This window comes from Syngnathus scovelli, chromosome 12 (genome assembly GCF_024217435.2).
Source record: "Syngnathus scovelli strain Florida chromosome 12, RoL_Ssco_1.2, whole genome shotgun sequence".
Taxonomy (NCBI): domain Eukaryota; kingdom Metazoa; phylum Chordata; class Actinopteri; order Syngnathiformes; family Syngnathidae; genus Syngnathus; species Syngnathus scovelli.
In genome coordinates, this window is record NC_090858.1 from 1,106,003 (window position 1) to 1,132,793 (window position 26,791).

At 43.8% G+C, this 26,791-nt stretch overlaps 2 protein-coding genes and 2 long non-coding RNA genes across 4 annotated transcripts; 2 read left to right on the forward strand and 2 right to left on the reverse strand.

The window, feature by feature from the left end:
- Positions 1-35: 35 nt before the first annotated feature.
- Positions 36-9,687, forward strand: socs5b (suppressor of cytokine signaling 5b). The gene is made up of 2 exons (XM_049735453.2): positions 36-361; positions 3,174-9,687. The coding sequence occupies exon 2, from the start codon at positions 3,211-3,213 to the stop codon at positions 4,876-4,878; it is 1,668 nt and encodes a 555-aa protein (XP_049591410.1). The 5' UTR covers positions 36-361; positions 3,174-3,210; the 3' UTR covers positions 4,879-9,687.
- A 1,720-nt stretch (positions 9,688-11,407) lies between these two features.
- LOC137840785 (uncharacterized) lies at positions 11,408-12,242 on the forward strand. Its single transcript, XR_011087820.1, has 3 exons — positions 11,408-11,725; positions 11,816-11,909; positions 12,024-12,242. It is a non-coding gene; the product is annotated as an uncharacterized lncRNA (long non-coding RNA).
- Positions 12,243-15,543: 3,301 nt separating this feature from the next.
- LOC125978379 (uncharacterized) lies at positions 15,544-17,862 on the reverse strand. The gene is made up of 2 exons (XR_007484994.1): positions 17,683-17,862; positions 15,544-17,112 (listed from the first exon to the last, which is right to left on the reverse strand). It is a non-coding gene; the product is annotated as an uncharacterized lncRNA (long non-coding RNA).
- Positions 17,863-21,527: 3,665 nt separating this feature from the next.
- prokr1b (prokineticin receptor 1b) lies at positions 21,528-25,260 on the reverse strand. The gene is made up of 3 exons (XM_049735747.1): positions 25,108-25,260; positions 23,455-24,029; positions 21,528-22,653 (listed from the first exon to the last, which is right to left on the reverse strand). Exons 2-3 carry the CDS (start codon positions 23,889-23,891, stop codon positions 21,948-21,950), a joined length of 1,143 nt encoding a protein of 380 aa, XP_049591704.1. The 5' UTR covers positions 23,892-24,029; positions 25,108-25,260; the 3' UTR covers positions 21,528-21,947.
- Positions 25,261-26,791: the final 1,531 nt, after the last annotated feature.

Genomic DNA, 26,791 nt, shown 5'->3' on the forward strand with positions numbered 1-26,791 from the left:
TGATTCTCCGGCTCTCCATTGGGCCCCCACGACGTCAGTCGAGCTGCGAGTCGAACGAGCGTGCCCCGGCCGTCGGTTCTCCGAAAGCGCCGTCATATTGGCTGCTGGAGGCTGCAGCTACTAGCTCGTTCAACAAGACTCCCACGGAGAACGGGAGTCCATGGCCGTAATTTGATTTCGCTTTTGAAATGTTCTGCACGGTAGCTGCCAAATGTTTTGAAAGCTAGGGATGACACCATCAAGGATCGTCGGACCTTTTGCGCCTACGTCCGACACCGCGGATCTATGCCTGCTCTCGCTCAATAGCCATTTTTTGCAGACAAAGGGGGCTGTTGAATAGGGCTCTCAAAAAGGCACAAGGGTAAGATCTATTTTGACAACACACCCCGTTACACACGTAACATATTCCATCTGTCCGTACGGTTACAGCTACACGCTTTAATTTGCCCCATTTAGTCTGGATTATTTTTTGGGGGGGATCGCAAACCATGCTAGCCTCATTAGCTGCGTGGCTAGCTAGAACGCTAGCTGTAGCGTCCCTGTCAATAGAATGCTAACGGTTAGCATTTCTTTCCCCCCTCTAATTGCAAATATTTACTATATGTTGAGCATAGACTTTGTGTGAGCGACATCTTCGTGTCTGGTTGTCAGATCCATGTGATTGTTACCATTTTTGTAGGTGCGTTTTACGTTGTAAATGGGTGAATGTTAGCAAGGAAGCTACCTTGGCTGGGATTAGGGAAAAAAGGAAGACGTCCTGCAGATATTAAAGGATCTAGCAACTGTTATTAGATTGATATAACAATGTATCAATCGCGTGATCGTTAATGTTATTGTCACGATCGAGGCTACTTGTATGATGTGGAACCTTAATGTCATCTAGACAGTAACACTGGCACACACTGTAAAATACGCCAAAAGTATTAAAAACTACAATCAGGTTTTGTAATGACTTGACTTGCTCAACATTTTTTTATGAAACCTGTTTTAATTGTGTCCCAGCTGCTGGTTTCCACTGTGCACAATTCTAATGACTATTATTGCCACACATCATTTATAAAATTGGTGCCAGGCATACAAAAAAGTTTAGATTGAACAAATGCGCTACAATCTGTGAATCTATAGCATAAGGATCGCATATCACAATTAGTTTTTGTAATTGTAGTTCATGAAATGAGTGTTTGAAAGTATGCAGAAAATGAGCCATCATGGCGGGTCAAAGTAATTTCACCATTAGGACCTGGCAAAGTGTAAGCCCCAAAACAAGTCTGTAAATCCGCCAATTTACTACTATTACTTTAAATTTGGCAGTTGCATATATACTGTAATAAGTATTGGCATTTGAATTTGAAGAACGTCCCTATAAATGTTTCTGAGGGCGGGTTGTCAAATTTCCGTTTTGCATCATTGTCGAGCGGTTTATATGGAAAGAGCGGTTCCGATGTCACTCAAGATGCACAATCAAACACGTACCTATAATTCATCTTCACACAAAACACTGCCCTGTCAAAAACGCAGCCATGGTAATGAGTCATGATTTTTTTGCGCAGTGCATATTGCCTCCAAATTACATTTGCAAACCTGCGTTGAAAGATTGTCGCCCCGCCCTCTAATTGAATTGCTGGGATGAGAACAAATGCCCAAATAGCTTCTCCACTCTGCTTCATCCTTCATCATGCCTTGCCAAGAGGCATCGCAGAGATCACTTTTGATCCCAGGAGAATGGGTGTGTTGGCCTGCCACAAAACTCAAGTAGCAGTTGTTGGATTTATACTTGCTGAATAAACATGAAGATGTGATATTGCAGAAAATGGACGCTTTGCTTTTGGCAGCATTTGGCTATTGAGTGGCAATGCTGAATTTGAATTGTGAAATGCGTTGTGTGAATAAAGTTGCATTAGAGGCCTTGATTCCTGGCTTATGCTATATACTAGCACACTAGATGCACAGCCAACTTTCACCGTCTCCACTTGCCATCATGACAGAGCAGGCAAAAGAGTGTGCACTAAGCATTCCCTAATACACACAGTGGAAAAGAGCCAGGTGATGCTGACATATTGATGTAATGTTCAGTCATTTCCCTAACAAATGACAAAGCATCCATAACATTTAGCAAGTTGATTTCACGCGTTGCTAAGGTCCAAATTGTGCAAATTCATACCTTCATATTAAATGTAGTGTTTAAAGTGTGCACCCCTAGTCCAGGCCAACTTAGTCTGTCACTTAAGGGCTCTAAACACTGACACCAGGACTTAAGGGATCATTTGCAGTTTTCCCGAGATGGCAGGAACGAGCAGTCGTAGATTCTGCTTGTGGTTTTCCCCATAGTTTCACTTAGGACGAGACGGCAGTCACACCAGCCAGCATGATTCATTCACTCGCAGTCTGGACACGGAAGGGGTGAACATCTCCTGACATCTGCCTTAAAAGCTTTGAATAACACCAAAAACAGTTTCTAGATGTGTCTCCAAAAAATAAGTATCATTTTATGACAATTTGGAGACTAATTCCAAACAAATTTACCCTACAGTTTTGGATTTCCTCTATTTTTCTTCAAATGTAATTACCAATTCAACTGCCCTAACAATTTCAAGCCATTTTTAAATATAAGAGTGTGACTGCACACATCGGAAATGATTCACGTGATTGGCAAAACATGATCGGTTATATCGGCTTCCAAACAACTAACTTTTGTTTAGCGTGATAGTTGGCCGGTCAATTCCACTTATGGGCATTGTGAGGTCAGCTCCCTTTTTCTATGAAGGTCAAAATGTTGCCCACCTTCAAGCCAGAGTGGCTTATCTGCTTTTTATCATCATAGTTTGCGCATAGGGCCGGACAATGAATCAATAGCGGTATGTATGGCGCATGTAACAGTCTTCCGCTACCTGCAAATTGTACCCTGGTAGAATTTTCAAATGGCCGAGTGCAAAAACTCTGTATGTTCCCCGTCTGCATGGTTTCAAGGAACATTTTGTTCAGGTCTAGACGAGCTCTGCAATACAACGCATAGCACCAGATCAGTTGTGAGCAGATCCTGGGTCATTTATAGCTTTGGCCTTGTGTCACTGCATGTCTGCCTGGCAACCCTTAACTCCACTGTTCCAACCGCTCAAATCAGAGCTATCGACATTCTAATACAAGGTTTCTCTTCTTCTTCTTTGGTTTTGCAGGTCCCCGGGGGCTCTTGTTGACAAGGAATCCAGCAATATGTGGAGTAACCTGAAAAGCAAATGCCAAACTCTGTTTCATAGCAACAGTTCAGGACCCAACGAAGGCAGGAATGAGGCAGATGCCGTCCACTGCGTGGTGGATCTCAGCCACGGAGGTGCCTCCTCGGGTTCGCTTCAGGCATCTGAAGTCTCCACCTCGTCCAGTAGCCTCCTTCCAGTGCCAACGGTAACCGTAGGGCGTCGTCATCACAACTGCGTCTCCGACGCCGCCCCTCAGATCGTCGAGATCACTATCGACAAGGACGCCGAGGATGCGGGCGGGGGATCGGTCCCTCTGGCGCGCAGAGACTCTTATTCCCGCCACGCTCCGTGGGGGGGTAAGAAAAAACACTCATGCTCCACAAAAACTCAAAGTTCCTTAGAGGTAGAGCGACGGTCCGGCCGCCTGCGAGGGAGCGGAAACCGTCGAGACCGACGCTACGGAGTCTGCTCCATCCAGGAGATGAGCGACACTTTGTCCGGAGGTCGCAGTTTGAACGGTCGCTCTCTGCGTCAGCGGCTGAGCGACACCGTGGGCCTTTGCTTACCGCTAGCGGCCAGCAGACGCTCCGCAAAGAACCCTGTTCTTTCCAAACGGAAGATTCACCTGACAGAGCTCATGCTGGAGACCTGCCCCTTTCCACCGGGCTCAGACCTTGCCCACAAGTGGCATCTGATCAAACAACACACGGCACCAGTGAGCCCACATTCCTCCACTGCCCTGTTGGACGCCTTTGACCCGGCGCACCCTTCTCCCGAGGACGAGGAGGAACGTCTGCGCGAACGCCGCAGGCTGAGCATCGAGGAAGGCGTGGACCCACCTCCGAACGCCCAGATCCACACCCTGGAGGCGGCCGTGCCGGGCTCATCTGTCTACAAACTGGGACCAAAGATGGCTCCCGGCATGGGGGACGCCCCCGGCGACGGCCGAGCCTCGGGAACGGCTAGTTCCTTTGGAGCGTCGACGTCGGGGGCTTGCGGACAGGCGCTAGCGCCCGCGGCTTCAGCCCAGGACACCGACTCCGAGGAGGACTCGATGACCCTGTGTCTACAGGCCAGGAGACCAAAACAAAGGCACGCCTCCGGGGAAGGTCACCTGAGCAGACAGCAAGCCGGGCCCTGGAAGGTTCACACCCAAATCGACTACATCCACTGCCTTGTGCCCGATTTATTGCAGATCACCTCTTTGCCCTGCTACTGGGGCGTAATGGACCGCTACGAGGCGGAGTCGCTGCTGGACGGCCGTCCGGAGGGCACCTTCCTGCTGCGCGATTCGGCCCAGGAGGACTATCTTTTCTCGGTCAGCTTCCGGCGTTACAACCGCTCGCTGCACGCCCGCATCGAACAGTGGAACCACAACTTCAGTTTTGACGCGCACGATCCTTGCGTTTTCCACTCTTCCACCGTCACGGGGCTACTGGAGCACTACAAGGACCCGAGCGCCTGTATGTTTTTCGAACCGCTGCTCACGGCGCCCCTCCATCGGACATTTCCCTTTAGCCTGCAGCACCTTGCGCGCGCCGCCATCTGCCGCTGGACCACTTACGACGGGATAGGCTCTCTGCCGCTGCCCCCTGCCTTGCAGGACTTCCTCAAGGAGTATCACTATAAACAGAAAGTGCGAGTTCGCTGGTTGGAAAGGGAGCCGCCGCTAAAAGTCAAATAGCGCTCCGTCAAAGCGTGGAGGAAGATTACAGAAGTTGAGAAATGCCTCATTACTGACTGACTGACTGGCTGCTTCACCTCTTTCCAACGGAGGTTGCCGTTCAAATGTAACGACCTATACAAGATTCATTCTAATCTTTATTTTAGTAATTACTTATGGAAAAGCATATGATTATATCTCTGTAGTGCTGTCTGGAGAGCACAAAGAATTGAGTTCAATGATATGTATAAATACAGTATACACAGTACCGGTATATAGATGCATATATATATATATAGATAGATATATTTTGGATGAGGGCAGGGAGGAGTAGCACAGATGGTGCAAAAACCTCCTGCATCTGCCTGATCCCAAAACATCACCCTGCCTGTAGACCTTCACGCATGCATCCTTGTCCATCCCCCAAAATTCAAATAGCTATAAAGCCACATTCTGTAGCTGCATTTGTACAGGTCACTTTTTACGCACTCAATTGTCTTTCTTGTCATAACACGCACGCGCTCGGTCGGTCGGTCGGACGGTCGGTCGGACGGTCGGACGGACACCTTTCCGAGAGGTGTGTGCTCGCATCTTGCATTCTGGGCTTGTCTCATTGATCAAGCGACATAAGCCACATTTCTTTGCACATGAGCTAGCGTTAGCTTAAGAAGAGACCGGAGGGGAATTCTGACAGGGCCCGTGACGTTTCAGGAAAGTAGTTCAGGGAATTTAAGTGCTTTTGAAAGAATGGTAGATTATTAACGACACGTGTCTCTCCCTAAACACTGATTGTGATTGATAATAAACCAGCCTATTGTTTCTTACTTGGTATAAGATAAACTTGTCAACTTGATTCTCTCGCTATATGGATGGGCTTTGGGCTCCGGCTACTGCGGAAAGGCACGCTTCCAAATTCAGATACAGACTTGGAGTTTGCAATTCAGTCAGATTGTGCTGTTATTTCATGAACAGAGGCTTTTAACATCTTCATGACAATGCTTGCCTTGCAGTAATCTTGACTCGGGAGTTAATTATGCTTAGCTTTTCTTTACCGGCCAGTTGTAACATGCTTGCATTTTTTAAAAATTTTATTTCAAAAGGTTTATGAAAAGACAATCAGTCAAATTTGGTGCACAGTTATTCATTTGGCTGTGTGGGTCACAGGATTGTGTAGGAAATGGGGTGCCAGTTATCAAAAAGAATAGTTGCAAAACAAAACAATGGAAAACCGAATGAAAGGTTATTTTCCCATCATTTTTAAAGACTACTCTAAAATGAATGTCGTGTGTTGAGATGTTGCCACCGAGCTAACATTTTGTTGCAAAGCGACCCATACGGCGGCGGCCTTCAGAACATGGCGGTGCTGATGATAATTCAAGTCTGAAGGCCCCCCCCCCCAATCCATCCACAGCGTTAGTGTAACCTATGTGCCTTTTCTATTGAATTTCTTTCCTCCAAATTGGCAGCAAGTTGTGCTTCTTCAGTCCATTGATGTCATGGAATCACAGTGAAAAGAAAAAGTAACAAATGGGTGCATGTGCTCCACGCGGCGCACATAAAATCTTTGTCAAGTTTTCTGGTGCTAAATTGGAAAATCAATTACATCATTGTAATTATGCCTGGATTAGGATTTCTTCTGCATGTGCTCGAGCTAATTGGACATTTCTTGCTGAACTTCCAGGAGAGTAGTGAAAGAAAAAAAATGTCTCATGTATTTCTTGCTCCATATACATTTGTTGGGTAGATTAAAAAAAAATATGGGTCCAATGCAATCTCTTCTGTAGTTTATAGTAGTCAGTGTACCAGTCAAGCCCGAAGCAACTGATTTTATTCTACAATTTTTTAAAAAGTCTGCCCTGATAAGAGAAACGTTATCTTTTAAATTGAACTTGCGTTCAATTCAAACTTAAACCCAATAACTAGTCGTGATAATTATCTTAAGTCGTAACACATCTTTTTACTTCTTGTCATTATCAATGAACAGAAAGTCTGAACAAACAGTGCTTATTTATTATTTTGAAACACTCTTCTGTTGCCATTGAGGAAAAAAAAAAGCCTGTGGCCATGTAATCATTGTTACTGTTCTATGTGCTAATTCACATTGACATTTTTTTTTTTTTGGTAGACCAAATTTAACCCTTTTGTCAATAAGGAAAACAACTGAACTCCTTTTGTTCAAACTTGCACTCTAAATTCTCACATTTCATTTGGATTTGTTTAGCAATGGCAGTCTGCCTGACATTGTCTCCATCACACTGTGAATTGATCAGAATATTTCTATGAAAATAAAATTTTGAAACGGGGCAAAGTTGGCTTGAAAATGGCTACCGCGGTGTCAGAAATGAAATCATATGTACAATCCTTGCTATCATTACTATCTTGTATGCTACTGCTTGGAAATAATATTGTCCTTTTTACTGAGTAGCACGGGCAAATTTTAAAAGATGGATGCCGTTTGGATTAGTACCCCCCTTCCCTTTCCTGTCATTCTTCACTCTCGATCTAGTCTCTCAGGGTAACAAATCAGCTGAAGGCCTGTCACTAGTCAAAGATGGCTACTGTCCCTCGAGTGCCCTTGCCCATTCAGACTACAATGTTTTTTTGTTTTTTTTTAATTAATAGCACCTTAATTGTGGATTTTGTGTTATACAGTGCAACTGTCTTTTTTTTTTTTAAGTACTAGGCAAAGACATCTAAATCAGTTTCTGGATTATTCAAACTTTACCAATTATATGGCAAGTAACTAGAAATTTGAATTGGACTAACATTTCCTCAAGAAAATGAATGAAGTAGGAACCTCTGAATGTAGCTCAATTTCTTTTGTACTGCAAACTACCTGTCGTTGAGACTAAATAAACAGTGCTCCTGCTGGTTGCAGCAGGTAGCGCACTGTATGTTGCCACAGTAATACACGATAATGAATTCTGTCAAATCATCTCAATTGTTCACGATCAAATCCGTTTTTAAATGCCCATCCATACAAGAAACCAAGTTCCGGGACAATCGTCGCAGATAGGTGGTGAACGTTCAAATATGATTGAAAAAAGAAAATAGGACATTGATTATATTAGTATTGGGTGTGTACAACGTTCCTATTTCAGGTCGTGCCCGCCCGATAGATGGTTAACATTGAGGTTGGCAAATAATGACTATTTAATGTACGTAGGTATTGCATATTTCAATATGAACTCAGCAAGAGCTCCATCCTTGTTCACGCTACAGTGATTTCAACCTACACTAACTTTAAAGCCAATGGCAGTTTCTTTTTTTTAAATGTCTATTGAACAAAACAAAAAAAAATTGAGAAGCATTGTCATAATATCCACCAACTGCACTCAACTAATGTATGTGTTCATACAAAACATTGCCTGAAATTCCAGAACTTATTCATTTACCTTCAGGCAACATGAGCTGCAGGAGTACCACCATGCAGCCAAGCCCGTTTGTGTGTGTGTGTGTGTGTGTGTTTGTGTGTGTGTGTGTGTGTGTGTGTGTGTGTGTGTGTGTGTGTGTGTGTGTGAGTGTGAGTGTGTGGAGCCCCTATGGAAAAGATGCAGAGATGCCTGTGAGGGGTGATGACTCCTGTGAACAACACCTCTGTCCTTATTCCACTCCATTAAAATTGAAGCCGGTCCATTTCAAGGATGGTCCCAGGACCTTCTGAACGTAGTGTTTTCCCCATGGGAAGGAAGTCCAATATTATCACATAACTCAAGTGACGTGACGAGAGATAAACCATTGTCAATATGAAGGTGATGACACCTCATAAGACATTTTGTTGGCTCAAGAGCACACATGTACAAAAAAACATGGACCGCATTTAGCCAGCACCATGTTTGTGTGATTTCAAAAAAAAAAAAAAAGAAACTTGACAACAAGATGGGTGTCTACATTTATATGATTTACAAAAGAAAAATGCTTTTGTTATGAAGATGCACTATAAGGAGCCTTGTTTGTGGCGAGACACCACCAGGTCTGGATAAACGTGAGAAGAAAAGAATATTTAAAACAAGTTACCACCAAATGATATATTTTAGAACGTTGATTTAAATGCTGTATACAAACAGAAATCTATGTATGAATGATTGATTGATTGATTGAGAATTGTTCCTTTGACATCTCGGTGGGTGATATGCAACAGAGTCTAATGTAACAATGGTTGCAATCCTGTCACTTTAATGCTGTATGTGCACATTAGTTTGGGTGTGGACGGACGGACGGACGGATGGATGGATGGGCGCATGGATGGATGGATGGATGGATGGATGGATGGATGGATGGATGGATGCGAGCGCTGAGGCAACGGGACTTGGCAACGATGCCAACTAATGATATTCATTCGGCCGTGCATTCCCCCAGACTGCCTTGTTCGTTCTGACCAGTGCTGCCCTTATAAGTCATTCACTGCCATTGACCACTTTACACGTCAAAGATCCATTTTACCTGGGCTAGCAGTGAATGAATTTATGCGGGGCGGGCGGGACAGCAGCAGCCGCTGCCACCCACACACTGGTGTCAAACGAATATGGCCGTTTCATTTACCTCAATCCCACAGCCCCACCTGTTTTCTTTTTCACTAAGGTAGGATTTGGTGTGTGTAAATGGCATAATCATGTTTCACAGTTTGTTCTGTGTTTGCGTCACCAGTCTGAGAGTGTGTGTGTGTGTGTGTGTGCGGGTGAGAAAGTTTTCCAATGTAACCTGTTCATTTGGAAGAGTCATAATGCTCTACATACAGTACATGTAGCTGTCACTCTTGGTGCTTGGCTTCTGCTTCATTGTCTTAATATTCCAATAAAACTGTTAAGTGTAAACCACACTGACCTGTGATGCAATGAGTGATTTTGTCTTTTTCCCCCCCCACCACCTGCACAAAGTCCCCTTTCTGCCTTAACAGACCTTCTCATAGCTAAATAAGATAAGCCAGCCTTCTGAGCATCGTCAAAAAGTTGCCCCAGACTGCGCCCAGAAGCAGCTGTGCAGTCACCGCCAACGCTTGAAAGTATAAATAGAAGTCGGGTTATCGGTTTCAAGTGAGCTACCCGAGGATTATGAATAATTGATGCGCGCACAGGAGGGTGGGAGACTTCTGTGAGGTCAAAAGAAAACAAGAGTCGCAAAGTCATAACCTTCACCACCGTCCGTGTCAGACGTAATAAGATGTCGAACATTGAGTTGGATGCGAGAAGAAGATGAGGCTTGCGTTGGATCAGCAGACCAAGCCCGTCCGATTTCATCTCCACGCAGCCCAATCGGCCTTGTCTGGTTTTCTTGCGGCTCCAAACAGTAAACACGTTGCTCTATCTCTGCTCGCCACATTGGCCTGTGGCGAGTTCTTTTTGGCAGCAGCATCAAAAAGCAGGTCAAGAGTGAGAACTGTGATGCTGTTATTCAGATTAGCTTTCTTTTTTTTTGTAGCTTGACCAGAAGTGTTCACTCACCTGCGCTGACTCAAATGAATGAACATGATGTTGGTCCGATCTTCAGAAAAGCAAGCGAATATTGATGCATATCTGCTGTAACTCATTTTTGTGATATCTATCATGCAAGTTTTCTTTTTCTGAGGATTTGGGTTCGAGATTGACGTTGCCTTTGGTGCTTTGTGTTGTACAGCCCACACACAATGCCACCAAACAGCTTCCATTTTCTTTCTTGGTCGTTTTCTTCGAAAAAGATGTCAGATGTCTTGTTTCTCAGCAACTGCAACAAATAGAGAAGGTCTTTGTGTCATGAGGATGCACGCGTAGATTTGTCCTCAGCTCAGTGTCAACACTGTTTGTTTTTTTTATTGTGAGGGGTGCAAAGTCTGGGAGGCCTAAAAAGTGAGATGTTGAGAGACATTTTTTTTTGTCAAGTTGAAGTTCAGTCATTTGGTAAACTCAAGAGTCTGACAAGACCTGTTGAACGAGATCCAAGAAGTTTTTACAACAAAGATAAAATCGTCAAGTTCATTTATTTCATCAGTTCACTTTATTAAACAAACAAAATCATCTTTGAGAAGTTCCATTCCAAGCTAGTTGTCACGTCTCGTCCCCAGCCGTTCCACCGTGTCCGTTGTCATGGTTTCTGTCTGTGTGCTCGCCCCTCCCCTCCTGTGTGCCCATGATTAGTTTGATTATTGGAACCTGCCTCTTGTTACCTGTCGAGTATATAAGTCCTGTGTGCCCCTCCCTCCAGTCGGGTCATTGTTGTCTTGATGTCTTTTTGGCCCCTGTTGTTTGTTGTCGTACTGTTGTTAAGTCGTGTCAATTTGCCTTTTAACCTTGACATATACCTTTGCTTCAAGTATTCAAATGCTATTTCCAATATGCATCCTCTTTGCTAATCAACCATTTTTTTGTATTCCTCTTTTCACAGCAGTAAAGTGGGCTCTGAGTTGACATCCACGCTAGCACGTGGCTCCTTGCTTGCATTTTATCTGCAAACTGCAGTCCTCTGTTGAAAAGGAGACAAGAGGGAGGAAGAGCAGTGAGACAGTGCCATTACTTATCCTAGTGTTGGAGAGCCTCCAAGTCTGTGGCTCACAGCCATGTGAGCGAGCGAGCGAGCGTTTGACCTTTGCTTGACCTGCTTATGAATGCACAGGATCAGCCCGCTCGCAAAGTGCATCGCAGAATTAGATTTGCTTGATACATTTATGGTTGAAGCTAATCCCTTCTTTGATACTTGAAATGGTTGATTCACTTTCCTAATCATGTAAAAATGAGTTGATCAACATGACTGTCACTGTCAAGTGTTTTTCACATTTGCCTTTTCTTGTTTTTTTGCAGGGCGCGGCTAAAGCAGCACTTTTTGGGCTTTGCCGACCCCTTGAGATACACGTATGACGTCATGCAATTCTTTGCCACTTCAATGAAATGATGCTATTGTATGCTGTTCTCCTGCTGTTCTTGGAACTCATTTTATATTCTGCTTGAGATAGTGACTAACAGTATAATCATCTGATTTAGAACCGTAGAAACGAAAGGGGCTCTTATTTGCTTAGCAGTGGTTGAGTTCCAGCTTTACCTCCTCCAAATTCTTGGAGCTCCCAGCTGTTCAACATCTTCCAGGCAAAATAGTTTAGGCTCTGTTTCAAATGAAATGTCATACACTCATATTTTGCCTCCCCTATAACCTAAACTAATCCAAATCTCTTCTTTTTTTTTTTTTGTGAAAATCTTCAGGTTGGATTGCAAGCTGCGTCCTCCCTCTCCAGCAACGTTTCATCTCTCACTTTGACACAAATACACAGCCTTGTGTCCTTCTCCTTCAGCCGAGTGTATCATTGGCGCTTGGCTGGCCTTTGGATAAACCCTCAGTCTGCCCAGCAGCCCTGCTTCTACTCTCACCCCCTGGAAAGTTCTCCTCACTTCACTCAGAGCAGAGCTGGCTGGCTGGCTGGCTGGCTGGCTGGCACCACCATCTGAATCCATGCATGTGTTTATGGAGCTCTGACAAATTCCTTCCTCCTCGCTCCCTTTCTTGAGTTGCAGACTTGACATGCGAGCATTATATTTAATCCCTGGTTCCCAGTGCACGTCGAGACCGTGCGTGCGGTGGAGCCGCTACGGGTCTCGGAGCTGGACCTGTGCCTTCTGTGGCGGATGCAACCAGGCTGCGCTATTCACGTTTGTCATGCGGTGGACCGATGATTGAGCTTTCTTCTGACTTTGCCTGGGTCACTGGTTCAGACCAGGCAAACCTTGGCTCGTGACGCAAATGAAGTTTTCAATCTGGTCAACCGACCCTTCCGTTGACTCCACGAGTCATGAATCATTTCATGCATTTTCCTAATTCATTCAGTGGAAAATTGTAATGCGTCGAATTCTGTTATGTTTGTAGCACTTTTAAAATGTGGAAGAAATGATTAAATCAACAAAACTAACGTTGGGTGTTTGGATGTGTTTTGGCAACAATAACAACAGATAGAAGTTGCGAAATAGGCTTTGTGTTTCGGCGCTAAGTTAGAAATCATTACGACGTAAGAAGATCCAAAAAGAGAAATATAAACCAAATTCCCCATGGGTCCAACTTTGGAGCATGTGATTGATCACAGCCCACCATTTGTATTTCATTGAAGATCTCACACGCAGCTGCTGCCATGATGTCCGCCACGCTGCTCGAATGCATACACGTGTTCTGCTCCCTGTTCAACGTATATTTGGAGAAGGAGCTGTATAGTCTACTCTACAAACATTGTCTGCCTGCCTGCCTGCCAGCGTGCGTGTGGGGTCTTTCTTTAAATGGCTCCAATCCAGCCAAAGAGGAGGAATTGGATCGAGTTGCCAGGTCAAATGATAGCGCCTGTTAAAAACCTCTTATTTAACTTGACTTTGCGAAACGAGAACATTTTAAGAAGCAAAGCATGGAGGCACCGAGTGTTTGAGTCTCGACTTGCGGCCAGCACTACCAGTACAACAGGAAATGACACAACTCGGCACAGTGGCTAAAAATAATGGGCCTTGTTAAGAGAGAATAGTGCCAGTGGAGAACAGCAAATATTATTGCAATTAAACCGCAGGCCTAAAACCGAGGTTTGTTATTTCAAAGACCAGAAGGAAGGGAAAAGTGGACTTTCAATTCTTGCCAATGGAGTGAAATGCGGGGTGGGGGGAAGATTCCTCAAGTTATGGCGCAGCGCTTGGGCGTTACCACCCTGAACAAAAGCCGAAAGAAGGGCTTGCTGAGGGCTGTAACTGTGGAACACAAACTGACACCGCTGCCACTCCACTTCACCTCCCCCTTTTCGAAGTCGCGCACACACACACGCACACACACCCTGGCACTCAGCAGCGGCGAGCTAAGAATGGAGCACTCCTCCAGCTCTGCTCACGCAATGTGGTGTGCTGAAATTTCCTGCTCTGAAAAGGTTATTGGGAAGATACCCATTAAAATGTGTGAGGGAAGAGGAAAGACACCAGCGCTTGCCAACCAACTGCACACACACACATGCGGAATAATAAAGAAAAGAAAAGGAAAGAAGGCGGGGGAGTGGATGGAAATGAGTTTAGTGGAGGAAAGTTAAAGAAAGAAAAGCACAAGCATGCTTTCTTTGCTGACCACTGGCTGAAATGCCAGCCTTTTTTTTAAAGGTGTGTGTGTGGGGGGTTGGTATTTGCATTCCCTTTCTCCAAATTCTGTTTTCAGTGCTCCTTCGAACTCTTGACTTTCCCAACCCAAAAGCTATTTCCTGATTCCCTCCCTCCCTCCCTCATATAATTATTCTTCTAGGCAGTTCTTTTTTCAGCCTTTTTTCTTCCAGCACTGCCCGTTGTGTACTTAGAGTGACATCACAGCCTCAATTGGGCAGCCTGATACAGAACGTTTGCAATAGGTCAGAGGTCACGACTGCTCCCAATTTTCACACATACTACATGAAAGACCTGTGTGTGGAACATTCACTTGAAGATAGTGTTGTTAAAAACGTTTGAAAGGGATATTTAGACCATGTGGCAGTGAATGGCATCCAGTTAATTATTTCTGATTATTTATTTTTAAATAATTGTTTATTTTATTATTTACAAATTTATTATTTTCTTTTATTAAGACATTTCTGAACTTTGCCCTTTCAGTTCTCTGCATTTTGGGGCTCGGCTAAAACAGGGCTAAGCGAGGCAGCGCTCCCGCACTCAGCTAAACGTCCTCTGACAGTACTAATTTCGAGTGCCTCATTGCTGGCAACGAGTGCACATACGTACGTCAGACAGAACGATGAAAGCGCGAGGAAGCTGGACAAATGTTATAAAAATAAATCATAAGTCCAACCTTAATAGCCATTATGTGATTTTGGCGTGACCTATAAAGAACGCCTTGTTGTCAGCCGGGATTGCTCACAAATCGCGGATGTGAGTAAGCCAAATATTGCCGCAGAAAGTTAATGAAACATGCGTGTTTTGATTGGTACAAAGGAGAATTTTATTTACTAAGGGCGGATCACAGGAAAGCTTAGTTGAGTTGTCACAGTGCATTGGCTGATTTGAAGTGAGTCAGTCCCACGCAGTATGCCCTCATTAAAGGCTTCCCTATCTGCTCCATAAATGGCTGCATTGTTCCAATTCACATCACATTGTAACTTTTTTTTACACAACAAATATGAATCATTTGGAATGCGGCCTCCAATTTCTTTTCGAGCCCACAACCGCACAACATTAACAATGTATGCTCTGCATGTTCTCAAAGCTCTCTCTCTCTCTCTTTCTGTGCAAGCTGTGTTGATGCTCTTCCCCCCCCTCCCTCCCTCCCTCCCTCCCTCCCTCCCATCTGTGCGCTTCTGTCCCCGTTCCAGCTGTTCTGGGTGTGGCTGCTGCTGGCACCATCAGGAACTTGAGCTTTGGCTCCACTGGGGAGGAGTTGTGTGCAAAAACGGGATATGGCGATACCGTGATACTTTTTACAACTCCAAAGCCATAGTGTGCTAATTTTATAGAAAGCAAATCAATTTGAAGCTTCAAGTACAGCCGTGCAACATATGTGTTAAGTTGCGGACGCATGTCAGACGAGTGCCTGATGATGTCCAGGCATCTGCTGGGTGTAAGGTCAGGGTTGGCATGCTGGGGATCAGAGCAGGGTTTAGCACCACTGAGCGATGATGTAACATACAGTAGACATGGGGCGCCCATCAACATACTGACACGCTCATACGCACCAACAACAATGCACAATGGAAATACACAAGGCTAAAAAATGTAAACTAGTAGAATGACGGCCATTTTGAACATTTATTTGCTAACAAAGCATTGGAAGGAAATTGTCATTTTTGGTTTCAATATGACTCTGAAAAGCCATATTCAGTATTTGTATAACGACTTTATGTGCGATGCAGTCACATGGAAATGCTGCTACTCATCTGCCTATCAACACACAAGAGACTCTCAAATGAACATGCCGCATCTTGTTAAAAACACGTCGGAGTACATAAAGCATGTCGGGTTTTTCCCCGAGAGCAACGTGGTGGATTTTGGCACACTCTGGAGTCTTGAGACACTTTGCACGCCAAGCTTCAAGCAAAGACGGAACGTGTCTAATTATAACGAATGTCGAGAATGATTTCATTTGATAATTGAACGTAAGGGGCAATTGTAATCGGTCAGGCAAACATGGAAGCCGAAAGAAGAAATGAGATGAACGATGCCTATACTTTGGCAGCTTCAGGCTTTTTCTTTCCTATGGTAGCACATACGTACGTACGTTCTAAGTCAGGGTGGCAGGGATGAGCTCATGGAGCGCCTTTGAGGATGATCACAGGAAGCCAATAAAAGGCTGCCGGGAAAGAAAGGGGACACCGCCGAGGGAGTCTGGGGCAGGAGGCATCCAGACGACAGCTCTGCAAATCCACGGGCCTTCTCTGCCAAACAGCTGAACCTCGAAAACCTCTTGCAGGGCATGTTGCCACATGCTAGCATGAGCTACAGTATGTCATTCTGCAATCAAGCTGACATTTTCGTGGAAGTGGAATCGAGACCATCGTGCTTACGTTTCTTTAATGATATTGCCAGTCATTGTGCTACTTCAACTATTTCCGGTTAAACTGTCTGTCAAATTAAAGCGGAGTTGCTTCATGTGTGTCAAAACAGTCCAAAGTTGTTTCTCTTTTATCCTTGAAAAATGAGAGTCTCAGAGTAGAGTCGTGGTGATAAGTCCCCAAATTGCACAGTATCAACGAAAAGCTCATTGGAAGAGAATCCATTGGTCGAAAACGGTTGTGATGATTCCAAATGTGAATTGAATACAGACATATCGGATGGATGTCCTTGGAAATCTACGTGGAAATAGACAGTCAAAGGCTATTGCCATTGGACCTGTCGAGTAAATCCAGCTTGAGACCTCCCACTTTGGGACTGCACTCAGTTATTTGAACCTTTGCCCAGGAAGTTATGCAATCACTGCTGCAATTAGCAGGATTACACTCAAATAGCAGGCCACTCACTTTCTTTCAAATGGATGGCGGCGAGACAACGATGAATTATGGATATGTGAGCTTTCAACGTGATTTGCGCCAGACAGAATCATTTTACGCTCTTGCTGCTCTTTTTCTTGCTATTTGTTGTCGTGAGTTCTAGCTGAAAGTCGAAATTGCTTTCACGGCCGCCGAGAGATAAAAGGCATCCTTTGCACGCCACCATTTCTGTCCTCGCACAGCTGGGCGACAAGACTGCCGGATGGATGAGGAGGGATGGAGGCTGAAGGGGCGGGGGGGTGTGGGAGGGGGGTACATTCCTTCCATCGGATCTGTGCTTCTGCCAACCAGGTCACTCTCAGTTCAGTCCCAGGAAACTGTAAAGAAAAAATGTCCTAAATGTGTCTATAATGGACATTTTACACAGCATGCAGTTTTTGAGATGTGTGTGTGTGGGGGGGCGGGGGGATGATGAGTGGAACCCAGCACCAGGTATTGTATATCCTGCAGGTTATTTGATCACAAGTGCAACTTTGGAGAAAAGAAAGAAAGAAAGAAAGAAAGAAAGAAAGAAAGAAAGAAAGAAAGAAAGAAAGAAAGAAAGAAAGAAAGAAAGAAAGAAATTGCTTGGAGAACAACACGTGCAGATTTAGTGGATAAAATATTGCACAATGTTAAATAAATGTAAGGGCACATTCCAAATGATTCCCCTTTGCTATGGGGGGGGGGGGGGGGGAAGACATTTTCTGCATCATTACTCCACTGACTTGGTCCAAACTGTCACGACTCGCCCCCAGTCAGTCCATTATGTGTAGGTTGTCATTCGTTCTGTCAGTGTCTGTGTGCTCGCCCCTCCCCTCCCCTCCCTACCCTACCCTACCCTTCCCTTCCCTTCCTGTGTCTACTCTCAATCTATGTACTAATCACAGTCACCTGCTTCTCCTTACCTGTCGCGTATAGAAGTCCTGTCTGCGTGTCACACCCCTGTAAGATTGTTCTCGTCGTCGTTCTTGTCTTTTTGTTCAGTTCTTCTCGTCCCTAGTCGAGCTTCTTATAGTCTGTCTTTTGAGTTCTCCAAGCTGGTCCAAGCTGCATTTGGTCGCCCAGCCCCAATCACTTTATGACAGTAAGCTCAAATGCACTTGAGGACACTGATTAAACTAAGACAAATTGCTGTTCCTATGGTGTACTTTGTGGCGCCAGTGGTTTTCCTCTCGTGCAGGCTTCCCTGCTGTATTCAAGATGTTGACATCAGACAGCAACAAAGAGGAGAGATTCTGACTTTTCTTTTTTTTTTTTGTGTAGCCTGATACAGAAAATATGTTTTTAATTTGTGTTTAACTACACAGGCTTTTGATGTTGGGCTATAACTCTGAAATGCATGTCAGCATGTATGTACATGTAAGTATAATACCAATTTTAATACAAATTTCTGATGATAAGGACTCAAACTATTGGCCAGGTGGTAGTAGCAGTTGTCCACCTGGAAGCCCTGACCCTAATATTGTTTTTTCAACATGATATAATTTAGTGTGGTCAACTTATGTTCACTTTGTGTTGAATTAAAAGCATAAATAATTGCTTTTTTTTCCCCTACATAATTGAGAATTTTGCAGACAAGGGACAACCGTGCTCACTTTTAGAAATGTGCAGAAAGATCATGCACTTATTTTTGCCCTTCAAGCCTTGTGCGTTTCCTCTTCTCAACACAGGTGGGCGCCACTGGTTCACCAAACAATATTGTCAAATCAGGCAGTGGAATTATACTGTTCCACATCAAACTTATCTTATGTGCTCCCACGGAACATATTTAAAACAGACAAACACGTACATTAACAAATACGTATATATATATATATATATATATAAAAATGCACCTACTTAGTGATACATCTGGGCCCGTGTTGTACAAAGACTACAAAGTACTGCACAGCAACTTGGCAAATTGATTGATTCTGATAAGAGCTCACAAATGGCATCATGAGTATAGATTCCAGCCTCGGTTCTATAGTTCTTCAAGTCTACTCCAAGCCTTGCGAACCCCCATTAGATCCCTAAGTACAACACAAAGCTGTCAGGAGCCATCAATAATACACACCACAAAAGCAGGCAGTCCAGGGGTTGCCATGGCGATGAGAGCAATATTTTTCTTCAACCCAGCATGGCGTCCAAATAGACTGAAATATTATTTGATGTTAGACCGCTCAAAATGCATACATTTACAATCTGGGTCAATTAAAAGGGGTGTTTGTCTTGCGGACGGCGTGCTGGTGAATAATTGAGGAGCGGAGTCGAGGGCCACACAAAAATACATACGTGTTGCTTTTAGCGAGGGTCATTTTTCATCCAGTCATTGCTAAAGGCCACTGAGGGGGACCTTTGTATCGATCCAGCCCTGAGTATTGGATTGAATGAAAGATAGCACGGTAATACAAAATGTCAGGCAATAAAGGTATCATTTAATAGAGAAGGAGCTCTATTATCTTTGAGATTCACATGACAAATATGCACTCAGTGTCCCATTATGCTCTTTGAAAATAAGAGCAAGTAGGAAAATTCATACACTCATGCTCTTAAAAAAAAATTCAATTTGAGTGACCATTGTTCGGGAGTCTGGAAGGTTGCTGGCATCAAAGGAAACTAAATTAATCCATTCGTGTCTTTCAATTTGGAGGCATGTTAAAATAATTCCCCTACTGTCATTTGAAAAAAGGGCACACTGGGAGCAATAGGGAAGTCCGTCCGTCTGGATGTATTCATACAAACGTTGGCCTGCGGCTTGCCACAGGATGAAAATTGATTTAACTCCACGGAATGTCCTCCACGAGAAGCCGGTCAATGCAAACAGAAGGAAAGATGAATGAAGACTAACATTTCCCCAGAGGGAGAAAAAAACCAAGCAAGAACCTCTAATATGAGATTTAGAAGAAATGAACTTCATCTTACCTCAGTCCCCTCCTAACTCCTATCATAGATTTTTTTGTCAAATGTTCCTTTTCCTACCCACGTTGTCTTAACTAATCAAATAAAGTGGCAAGTCACTGGCAAAAGGAGTGCATTACCCACAATGCAGTGCCATCTTGAATTACATTAGACTAGAACCTCACAAATGGCGACTTCAATCATCTCGGAACAGATAAGCTTCAATAGGTTTCTTGTTTAGTGGTGTGACAGGAAATGAACGAAAAACAGACACCAACAACAACAAAATAGTAGGATTTAAAATCTACAGTCGATATAAAAAGTGTACACACCCCTATTTAAATATCAGGTTTTTGCGAATTTAAAAAAAAGTAAATACTTTTTTCACTATTAACTTTTCTTTCTTTTATATTTTCGGGTGTGATAGTAACACAAATATACATTTTGTGGTTGCACAAGTGTGCACACCCCTTCTAACTGCAGATTTGTATCGATTTAAAACTGAAAGACTCCTCCCTATATTTTTATGGTTATGTGTACTTATCCAAATATACACATTGGATGTTATATCCACAAAATAAAAATATCTCATTGGAGAAGAAATGATGCCCCTCATACATGAGGTCATGCACACAGGGACAGTTGACAAATGCTCAGTTGCTCATTCAACCTGTTAAAAGGCACATTGATTCATTTAGTCTAAAATGAGCACAAGGCCAGGCTGCAGTGGGCATCATTATTCATGAACGCCCAATGATTTGCTGTCAAGCAGGTGATGGGCAATGCGAGTGTGAGGATACAAACACTCATTCAAGCAGAGGGCAGCCCTCCAATCGTCGAATCACTTGCTGGTTGGACTTTACAAGAGCGCATCTGATTATGTGAGCAGCAGAAGCACTTGGAATAAATGTAAAGGGAAATGAGAATGCAACTTTGGCTAGCATTAGCCATTGTCATCATTTCAAACTTTTGCTGACAAATGTTTTCACCATTTTAGGGAAAAGTATGGTAAGACGGGAAATACTAGCAGGAGGGGGGGGGGGGGGGTGAACATGATTCCTTGTTAATGTCAAAAGCACTTTCCCTGGGTAAAATCACTCTGCGGTTTATGCACATCAAGTCTACAAGTAGAATGAAGAAATGCAAAGTTGAAATAATTTGGAGTCAAAAGAGCTTTGCTTTAAATGGGATCATTTTTTAGCTTTGACAGCGCACACACACAGCCTTCACTGAGATATTCATTTGCATAATTTCAAGTTATAGCTGGTGCCTTTCGAGTAGTAATCACAACATAACATTTTGAAATTCATTAATATGCTGATGAAGGATTGCAGCATTTGTCCACAAACAGACACAAATATGATTTGATGCAAACATTTGGATTTGTGGAAGAAAGGAGCAGACAAATGGGCAATTTCACAGTCTACTGAGTTACGGAATCCTGTTTGTACTCTGTGTGAAATAAGTTCACAAATCAAGTGCAGTGAAGTATACCAAAATATCTGCACCGACGTTGTGACATCGCACTGTGTGTTGTGGCAGGACTTACCATTTTGGAGAGTTGTCTCTCATAACAGTAGCTTTACATCCAATCGAAGAAGGAAAGTTGCGGAGTTTCAAAATGTTCATTAAGGTCAAATACAATCACAAAAATAAAAAAAAACCACGCAAACTTGGGTTAAGGTGCAATCAAAATGGCTTACTGGGTGTCATGTGTTTGCCAGAGGAGAGAGACAGACACATCTTTGTTCCGGATCCAAGCAGGGAACATCAGTACGTTTGGAATCAAAATAGAATTATAGTCCAAGTAGGGACACGCTGCTCTTTCCTATTGTTTATTTGAGTCATTCGAACACTGTTGCGTTTAATGTCAACTAAAGGGTAAGCAATAAGAAAAAGACAGAATGTCTTTATTGGCTCACAATTGATGGGAAAGCTATTTAACAGCAAACACTCTACTAAATGGCACCACAAAATGATCATACAGTAAGAGCACAGAGAACAATATCGCATACATGGGGTGGCTGGACCATAAAGCAATACAGGACGGATCAGCAGTTGGTACATCCGAGTCATCCGTGTAATACGGCTTCATTTCACAATGCAGTGTACACTTAAGACCGACCGTAGATGACACAATGACATCACGACTATATTTTCAGCCTTCAATTACTTCTAAAATCAAAACACTGAAACATGCCACTTGTTTATCTTTCACCTGACCAAATGATTGAATGATTTCCTCTCTTGTGCTTTTGGTTTACAGTCCGATGGGCGCAAATGTTCATCTTTACCTCAGATGAATGCATTCAATTTCTTCTGTGACAGGCAAGGAGGAGGTCCTCAAGTCCAGTTCATCCACAGTCCTAGCCGGGGCGTACGTTGACCTCCATCTCACCAGCACAATCTTCTTCAGATAGGTGACCGTGTTGTTTTTGACACTGACAAAGCAGAAAGTATTGATCATGCTGTTGCTCATTGCGAGGCATTCGATGATATAGAAGACCACCAGCGAATTCTTCTGGCGGGAGATTAGCGTCGGGTGGAAGTCCCGCAGAATGGCGAAGCCGTAGTACGGAGCCCAGCACAGGATGTAGGCCATCAAGATAGCGATGAGGACCATCACGGTTTTGCGGCGGCAGCGCAGTCGCTTTCGGATCTGCTCCGTCTGGAAACCGGGCACATTCTTGAACCAGAGCTCGCGGGAAATTTGGGTATAACACATGGCCATGATTATCACGGGTCCGACAAACTCCACGGCAAATACCAACAAAAAGTAGGAGCGGTAGTAGGCCTGTTGGTCCACGGGCCAGATCTGAGCGCAGAAGACTTTGGGAGCGGTCAACGCGGCACCGCCCTGAGGGTACTTAGTTGCGGAAGCAAAATAAGCTGACGGAAATGAGATGACGATTGGAATAATCCAGACTCCGGTGATCAGGCAGTAGGCCGTTTCGTACTTCATTCGAGGCTTCAGAGGATGAACGATGGCCATGTACCTGAGAACAGAGACAATATCCAATTGATGAGAGTGTAGACATCAGTCAGTCGGGCTGGGCTGTATGTTTGCATGACTATGACTAAAATGACAAACAATTCACATAATGCATCCGTTGAAAAAGGCACAAACATTTGCTTCACAGTCTCGCACGGGCCATTGACTCAACACAGCTTCATCCTCAAAGTATGTATTATTTACGAGCGTCTGTTCAAAATTGACATCAACATAATCTCCTGTGCGACGGAGCACAGAAAATGTGCCTCTGCTCATTTGAGATAAATCAGTAGCCCCAAATCCTATACGATCATCATTGCCTCGGTCGGAAAGAAAAACACTCTTCTTGACGACAGAGTTCCAAAGAGCCTCGTAAGTGAATAAATAAAAGTTACAGTTCAGGGAAGGCCAACACTATTGATTATTCCGCAGCAACATTACCTTTACTGAAACCACAAAATGGCATGTCAAGTGTAAATGACTTTTAAAACCAATCATCCATCATCTTCCCTTACAAAGCGCCAAGAGCGCGACGCTGTATGTCCCAATTATGTTTTAATGTCGGCACGGCGTAGCGTGTTCGTCATTAAAAGACAATTGTGGCTGCGTGCCAAATGGCAATACAGCGTTTTAACTACAATTCAAGACATAAATCCTTGAAGTGTTGGACAATTATGCAGGAAGGGGGTCACAAAAATACCGATACTTATACATTTACAATCTGTGTTTTGTATGCAAACAAAATAGACGACGGATCCATTATCATGAAAAGCTGAGACGTGTGGAAATGAGCCAAAATCCTTACCTGTCCACCGCAATGGCGAGCAAGGCGTTTGTGGAGACGTAGAGCGAGACCGTGCGCAGATAATTGACCGAAGCGCACAACACCAAGCCGTGATCCCACGACAGTTGTTTGACCACATAGTAGTCGACCAGAAAGGGACAACACACCACCGCCACCAAAAAGTCTGAAATGGCCAAATTGGCGATGAGCAAGTTGGTGAGGTTGCGTAGCTTCTTGTAACGCGTCAACGAAGCGATGAAAATGAAGTTCCCCAAGCCGCAGACCAGCATGATGCAGGCCAGGACCACGCCAATGATGATGGTGGCTACGTAGAAGGCCAGACTCTGTGTGATGTCGGGGATTTCGTCAGGCGGAATGCCGTAGTCCACCTCGTAGTTGTCCACGTAGTGATCCAAATTGCCAGCCGTCAACAGGTGGCTGATGTTTAACGCTGCCATTTTGTTTAGAACCAACTAGAACTGAGAAATTAGGGGTGAAGCATAGCAGCGACTTCTTACAAAGGCCTCACTTGAACACTTTTTGAATATAAACACTATTTTGAAGAGGGTGAACCATCTTTGAAGAACCCCCTTGACCTGAAAGAGAAAGTCCATGCATAATTCATCAGCCGGTCACGATTCGTATCATCGGAAAAACAAATTACACCGCCAGAGTCCTTCAGCAGGTTATCAAGGATGGCAGGTGATGCCGTCCGTCCGTCCGTCCGGCCCTTTGAATATATCTGGAAACTTTAGCTGAGGCCACTCCAGCGAGAAATGGCCTTTGTGCAATTTATTGTAACCTTGTGGACTTTATGGTGAGGCTGTGTCACTAAACTATGCGTAGCGTGCTCACGAGGCATTTTAAGTGATGCTACGGCACAGCAAGAGAGAACACCAGGAGCCATGGAATAGAAGTGTCTGAGCGAGGGAGGAGAAAAATAAAGCTCATCAAATTTGGGACATCACTGATACAGTTTGGTTTAGTTCACTTAAGAGGGGTACACAATTGGTCAGAATTTAAGCATTTGATTTTCTCTTTTTTCTGTCAGGGTGGTCATAGTTTTGGACTCGTCATTATGGCTACTTCCTATTTTGTTTTTGATTTTTCCCCCCAGATTTGATTCTTTTTTAGAGCAGTCTGTGTTAGTTTTTAATCATTTTATATTAATATATGGAGTATTGTGATTCAGGGTCTGCAACTCACCACAGAAGATGATGAGATACGTTTATTGATACGTCAGGTGTGAAACAATCCATGGACGATTTGATTTGAAATTTGAACGGTTCAATTCGGTTGGACCCAGCGGGGTTATGAATCGATTCAATATGGTGCGGCTCAGTTGGGGAGACTATGATGCAATGCCTTGTTTTGTCGAGAACCACAACTGTCCAGTTGCAATCACTTCAATGCCCTTTATGGAAATGACTTGGATTAATGAGAGGGGCATGTAAACCTTTTAAATATTCATAGTGGCAAATTCTCATGTGTGGTTAACACCAAGGTCGAGCCTTGATTGTGAGAGAAAACGAAACAATAGCCAATTAGGACGCAACCTGCTGAACAACTTCATGAGCTCACAATTATTCCTGACAGCAGCACAAATCAGGAATGAAAAAAATATAATAACAATAATAATAGCACTGTATTATTTAGAAATGTAAAACATCTTACCTAAAAATGACGTCGAAGTTCAAGTGAATGTTCAATTTAATTCATAAAGCAATTAAAGCGCCCTCTCTGATTGGCCAGCACTGAAGAAAAGTCCACGAGCATCCATCATCACGTTACGCTCCTCCTCATTCGCCTCCTTGTAGGAGACAACAAAAAGTTGTTCCTCCGCCGCCTTAAATGAGCACCCCGATGATGACGCTGTGTGGAGAAGTAGGTGGGAGGGTGGAGGAGGAAGGGAGGGAGGGAGGGAGGGAGGGAGGGGGCTGGGGGCGTATGGAGGATGCGTGGGTGTGAGCGTGCCAAAAGGCTGGAGCAGCAAAGCCCTCAGTGTCAGCCAGGGTGGTGATGTATGCACATTAAAAGCTAGCAACGCCTTCAAATCACCTTCACAGGATAGTACATTTAATCAATATGCATTAGTTGTTTTAATTTACTTGTCGTTATTATTGTACAACAGTGCAAATGCCAGGGAAGCCTCATGATTGCTTTACAAGCCTCTTTGTGCATAATTACAAACCCATAAAAAAAGTTCCAGCTGTCTTCCAAGATTGTTGGTGGTGTTGTTTTGGCACTGAGTTGTGCATAATCTTCTCCGGACAGCATCTTTGTTATGGTTTTGTCATAAAATTACAAATCGGAGGGATGTGTATGCTGAATATTGATGAGGTAAGATCGAATACAAGAAGCTATGTCAGAATTCTTTTATGATAATAAATGCTAATTTTCATAATAATGTTCATTATTGCAATTAATGTCATTCTACAAATGATGTTCATAGTGAGTCCGGAGAGACTCGACATATATTTGGAGTGAATCATAGAAAGTCACTCCACATATTGCGTTTTCCACTCCACTGACCCATGAAGGATTCTTTACAATAGCAAAATATTCCACCGTTTTTAGCAGCTATCTGTGCTAAGCTGGTTTTACCTGCTAACTGTTGTCACGTTCGAGCATCGGCAACTTAAAGAGGTGAGCAGCTGAATCATATTCAAATATTCAAAAGTGCACCATTATATGCGAGGCCCAAGTCAACAGCCAATCGGTGTCTCTCGGGATGCATCTTAAGAGTTCTCCACACAGCTAGTAATCACTCAAACGCCGTCGCTTATACATATTGGCATGGGCCGATGCCGACACCGCTAGCGCTAGAGGCATAATCAGATTGTGGAGTATCCAGCTATTTACACTTAATCACTATTAAATTACGTGTCACTCCTGTGAGAGTGGCTGTTTCGTTCAGAATGCTCAAAAAATCTCATCAAGCTGACTGTGAAAGGGAGAGTGTTGAGATTGGACAGCAGAGATCTTTGTGGTCATCCATCCCCAACAGCAGACAAACAGGGACAGACAACAGCTCTGATGACTTCACCCAATTGATTATTTTTTGATGGAAAGCCAGAACCATTCTTTTTTGCCGTTTGACGATCTTGTCTCAATTGCCTTGAGATCCCTATTTACAGCACCTGTCAGGCTGTGGTAGACGTTATCGAGACAACGAATGTAAGTGACACGAGTATAGCGCCCATTCGCACCGCTCACTTTTCAAACTTCAAACCAGATACTTCAGGAGCGGAGGGAGAGCGACGACACTAAAAAACAAATTGTACTTATGTACATTGCTATCACATCATTTCTTTCTTCAATATTGATCTTTTTTTAATCTTTTATATTATTGACGAAA

Excerpts from the sequence above, each read along its gene's own strand:
- prokr1b (XM_049735747.1), bottom strand. The coding sequence starts at position 23,891 with ATGGCAGCGTTAAACATCAGCCACCTGTTGACGGCTGGCAATTTGGAT. Across the intron at positions 22,654-23,454 it reads CTCGCCATTGCGGTGGACAG|GTACATGGCCATCGTTCATC; the intron begins GTAAGGATTTTG and ends CTCTGTTCTCAG.
- socs5b (XM_049735453.2), top strand. The coding sequence starts at position 3,211 with ATGTGGAGTAACCTGAAAAGCAAATGCCAAACTCTGTTTCATAGCAAC.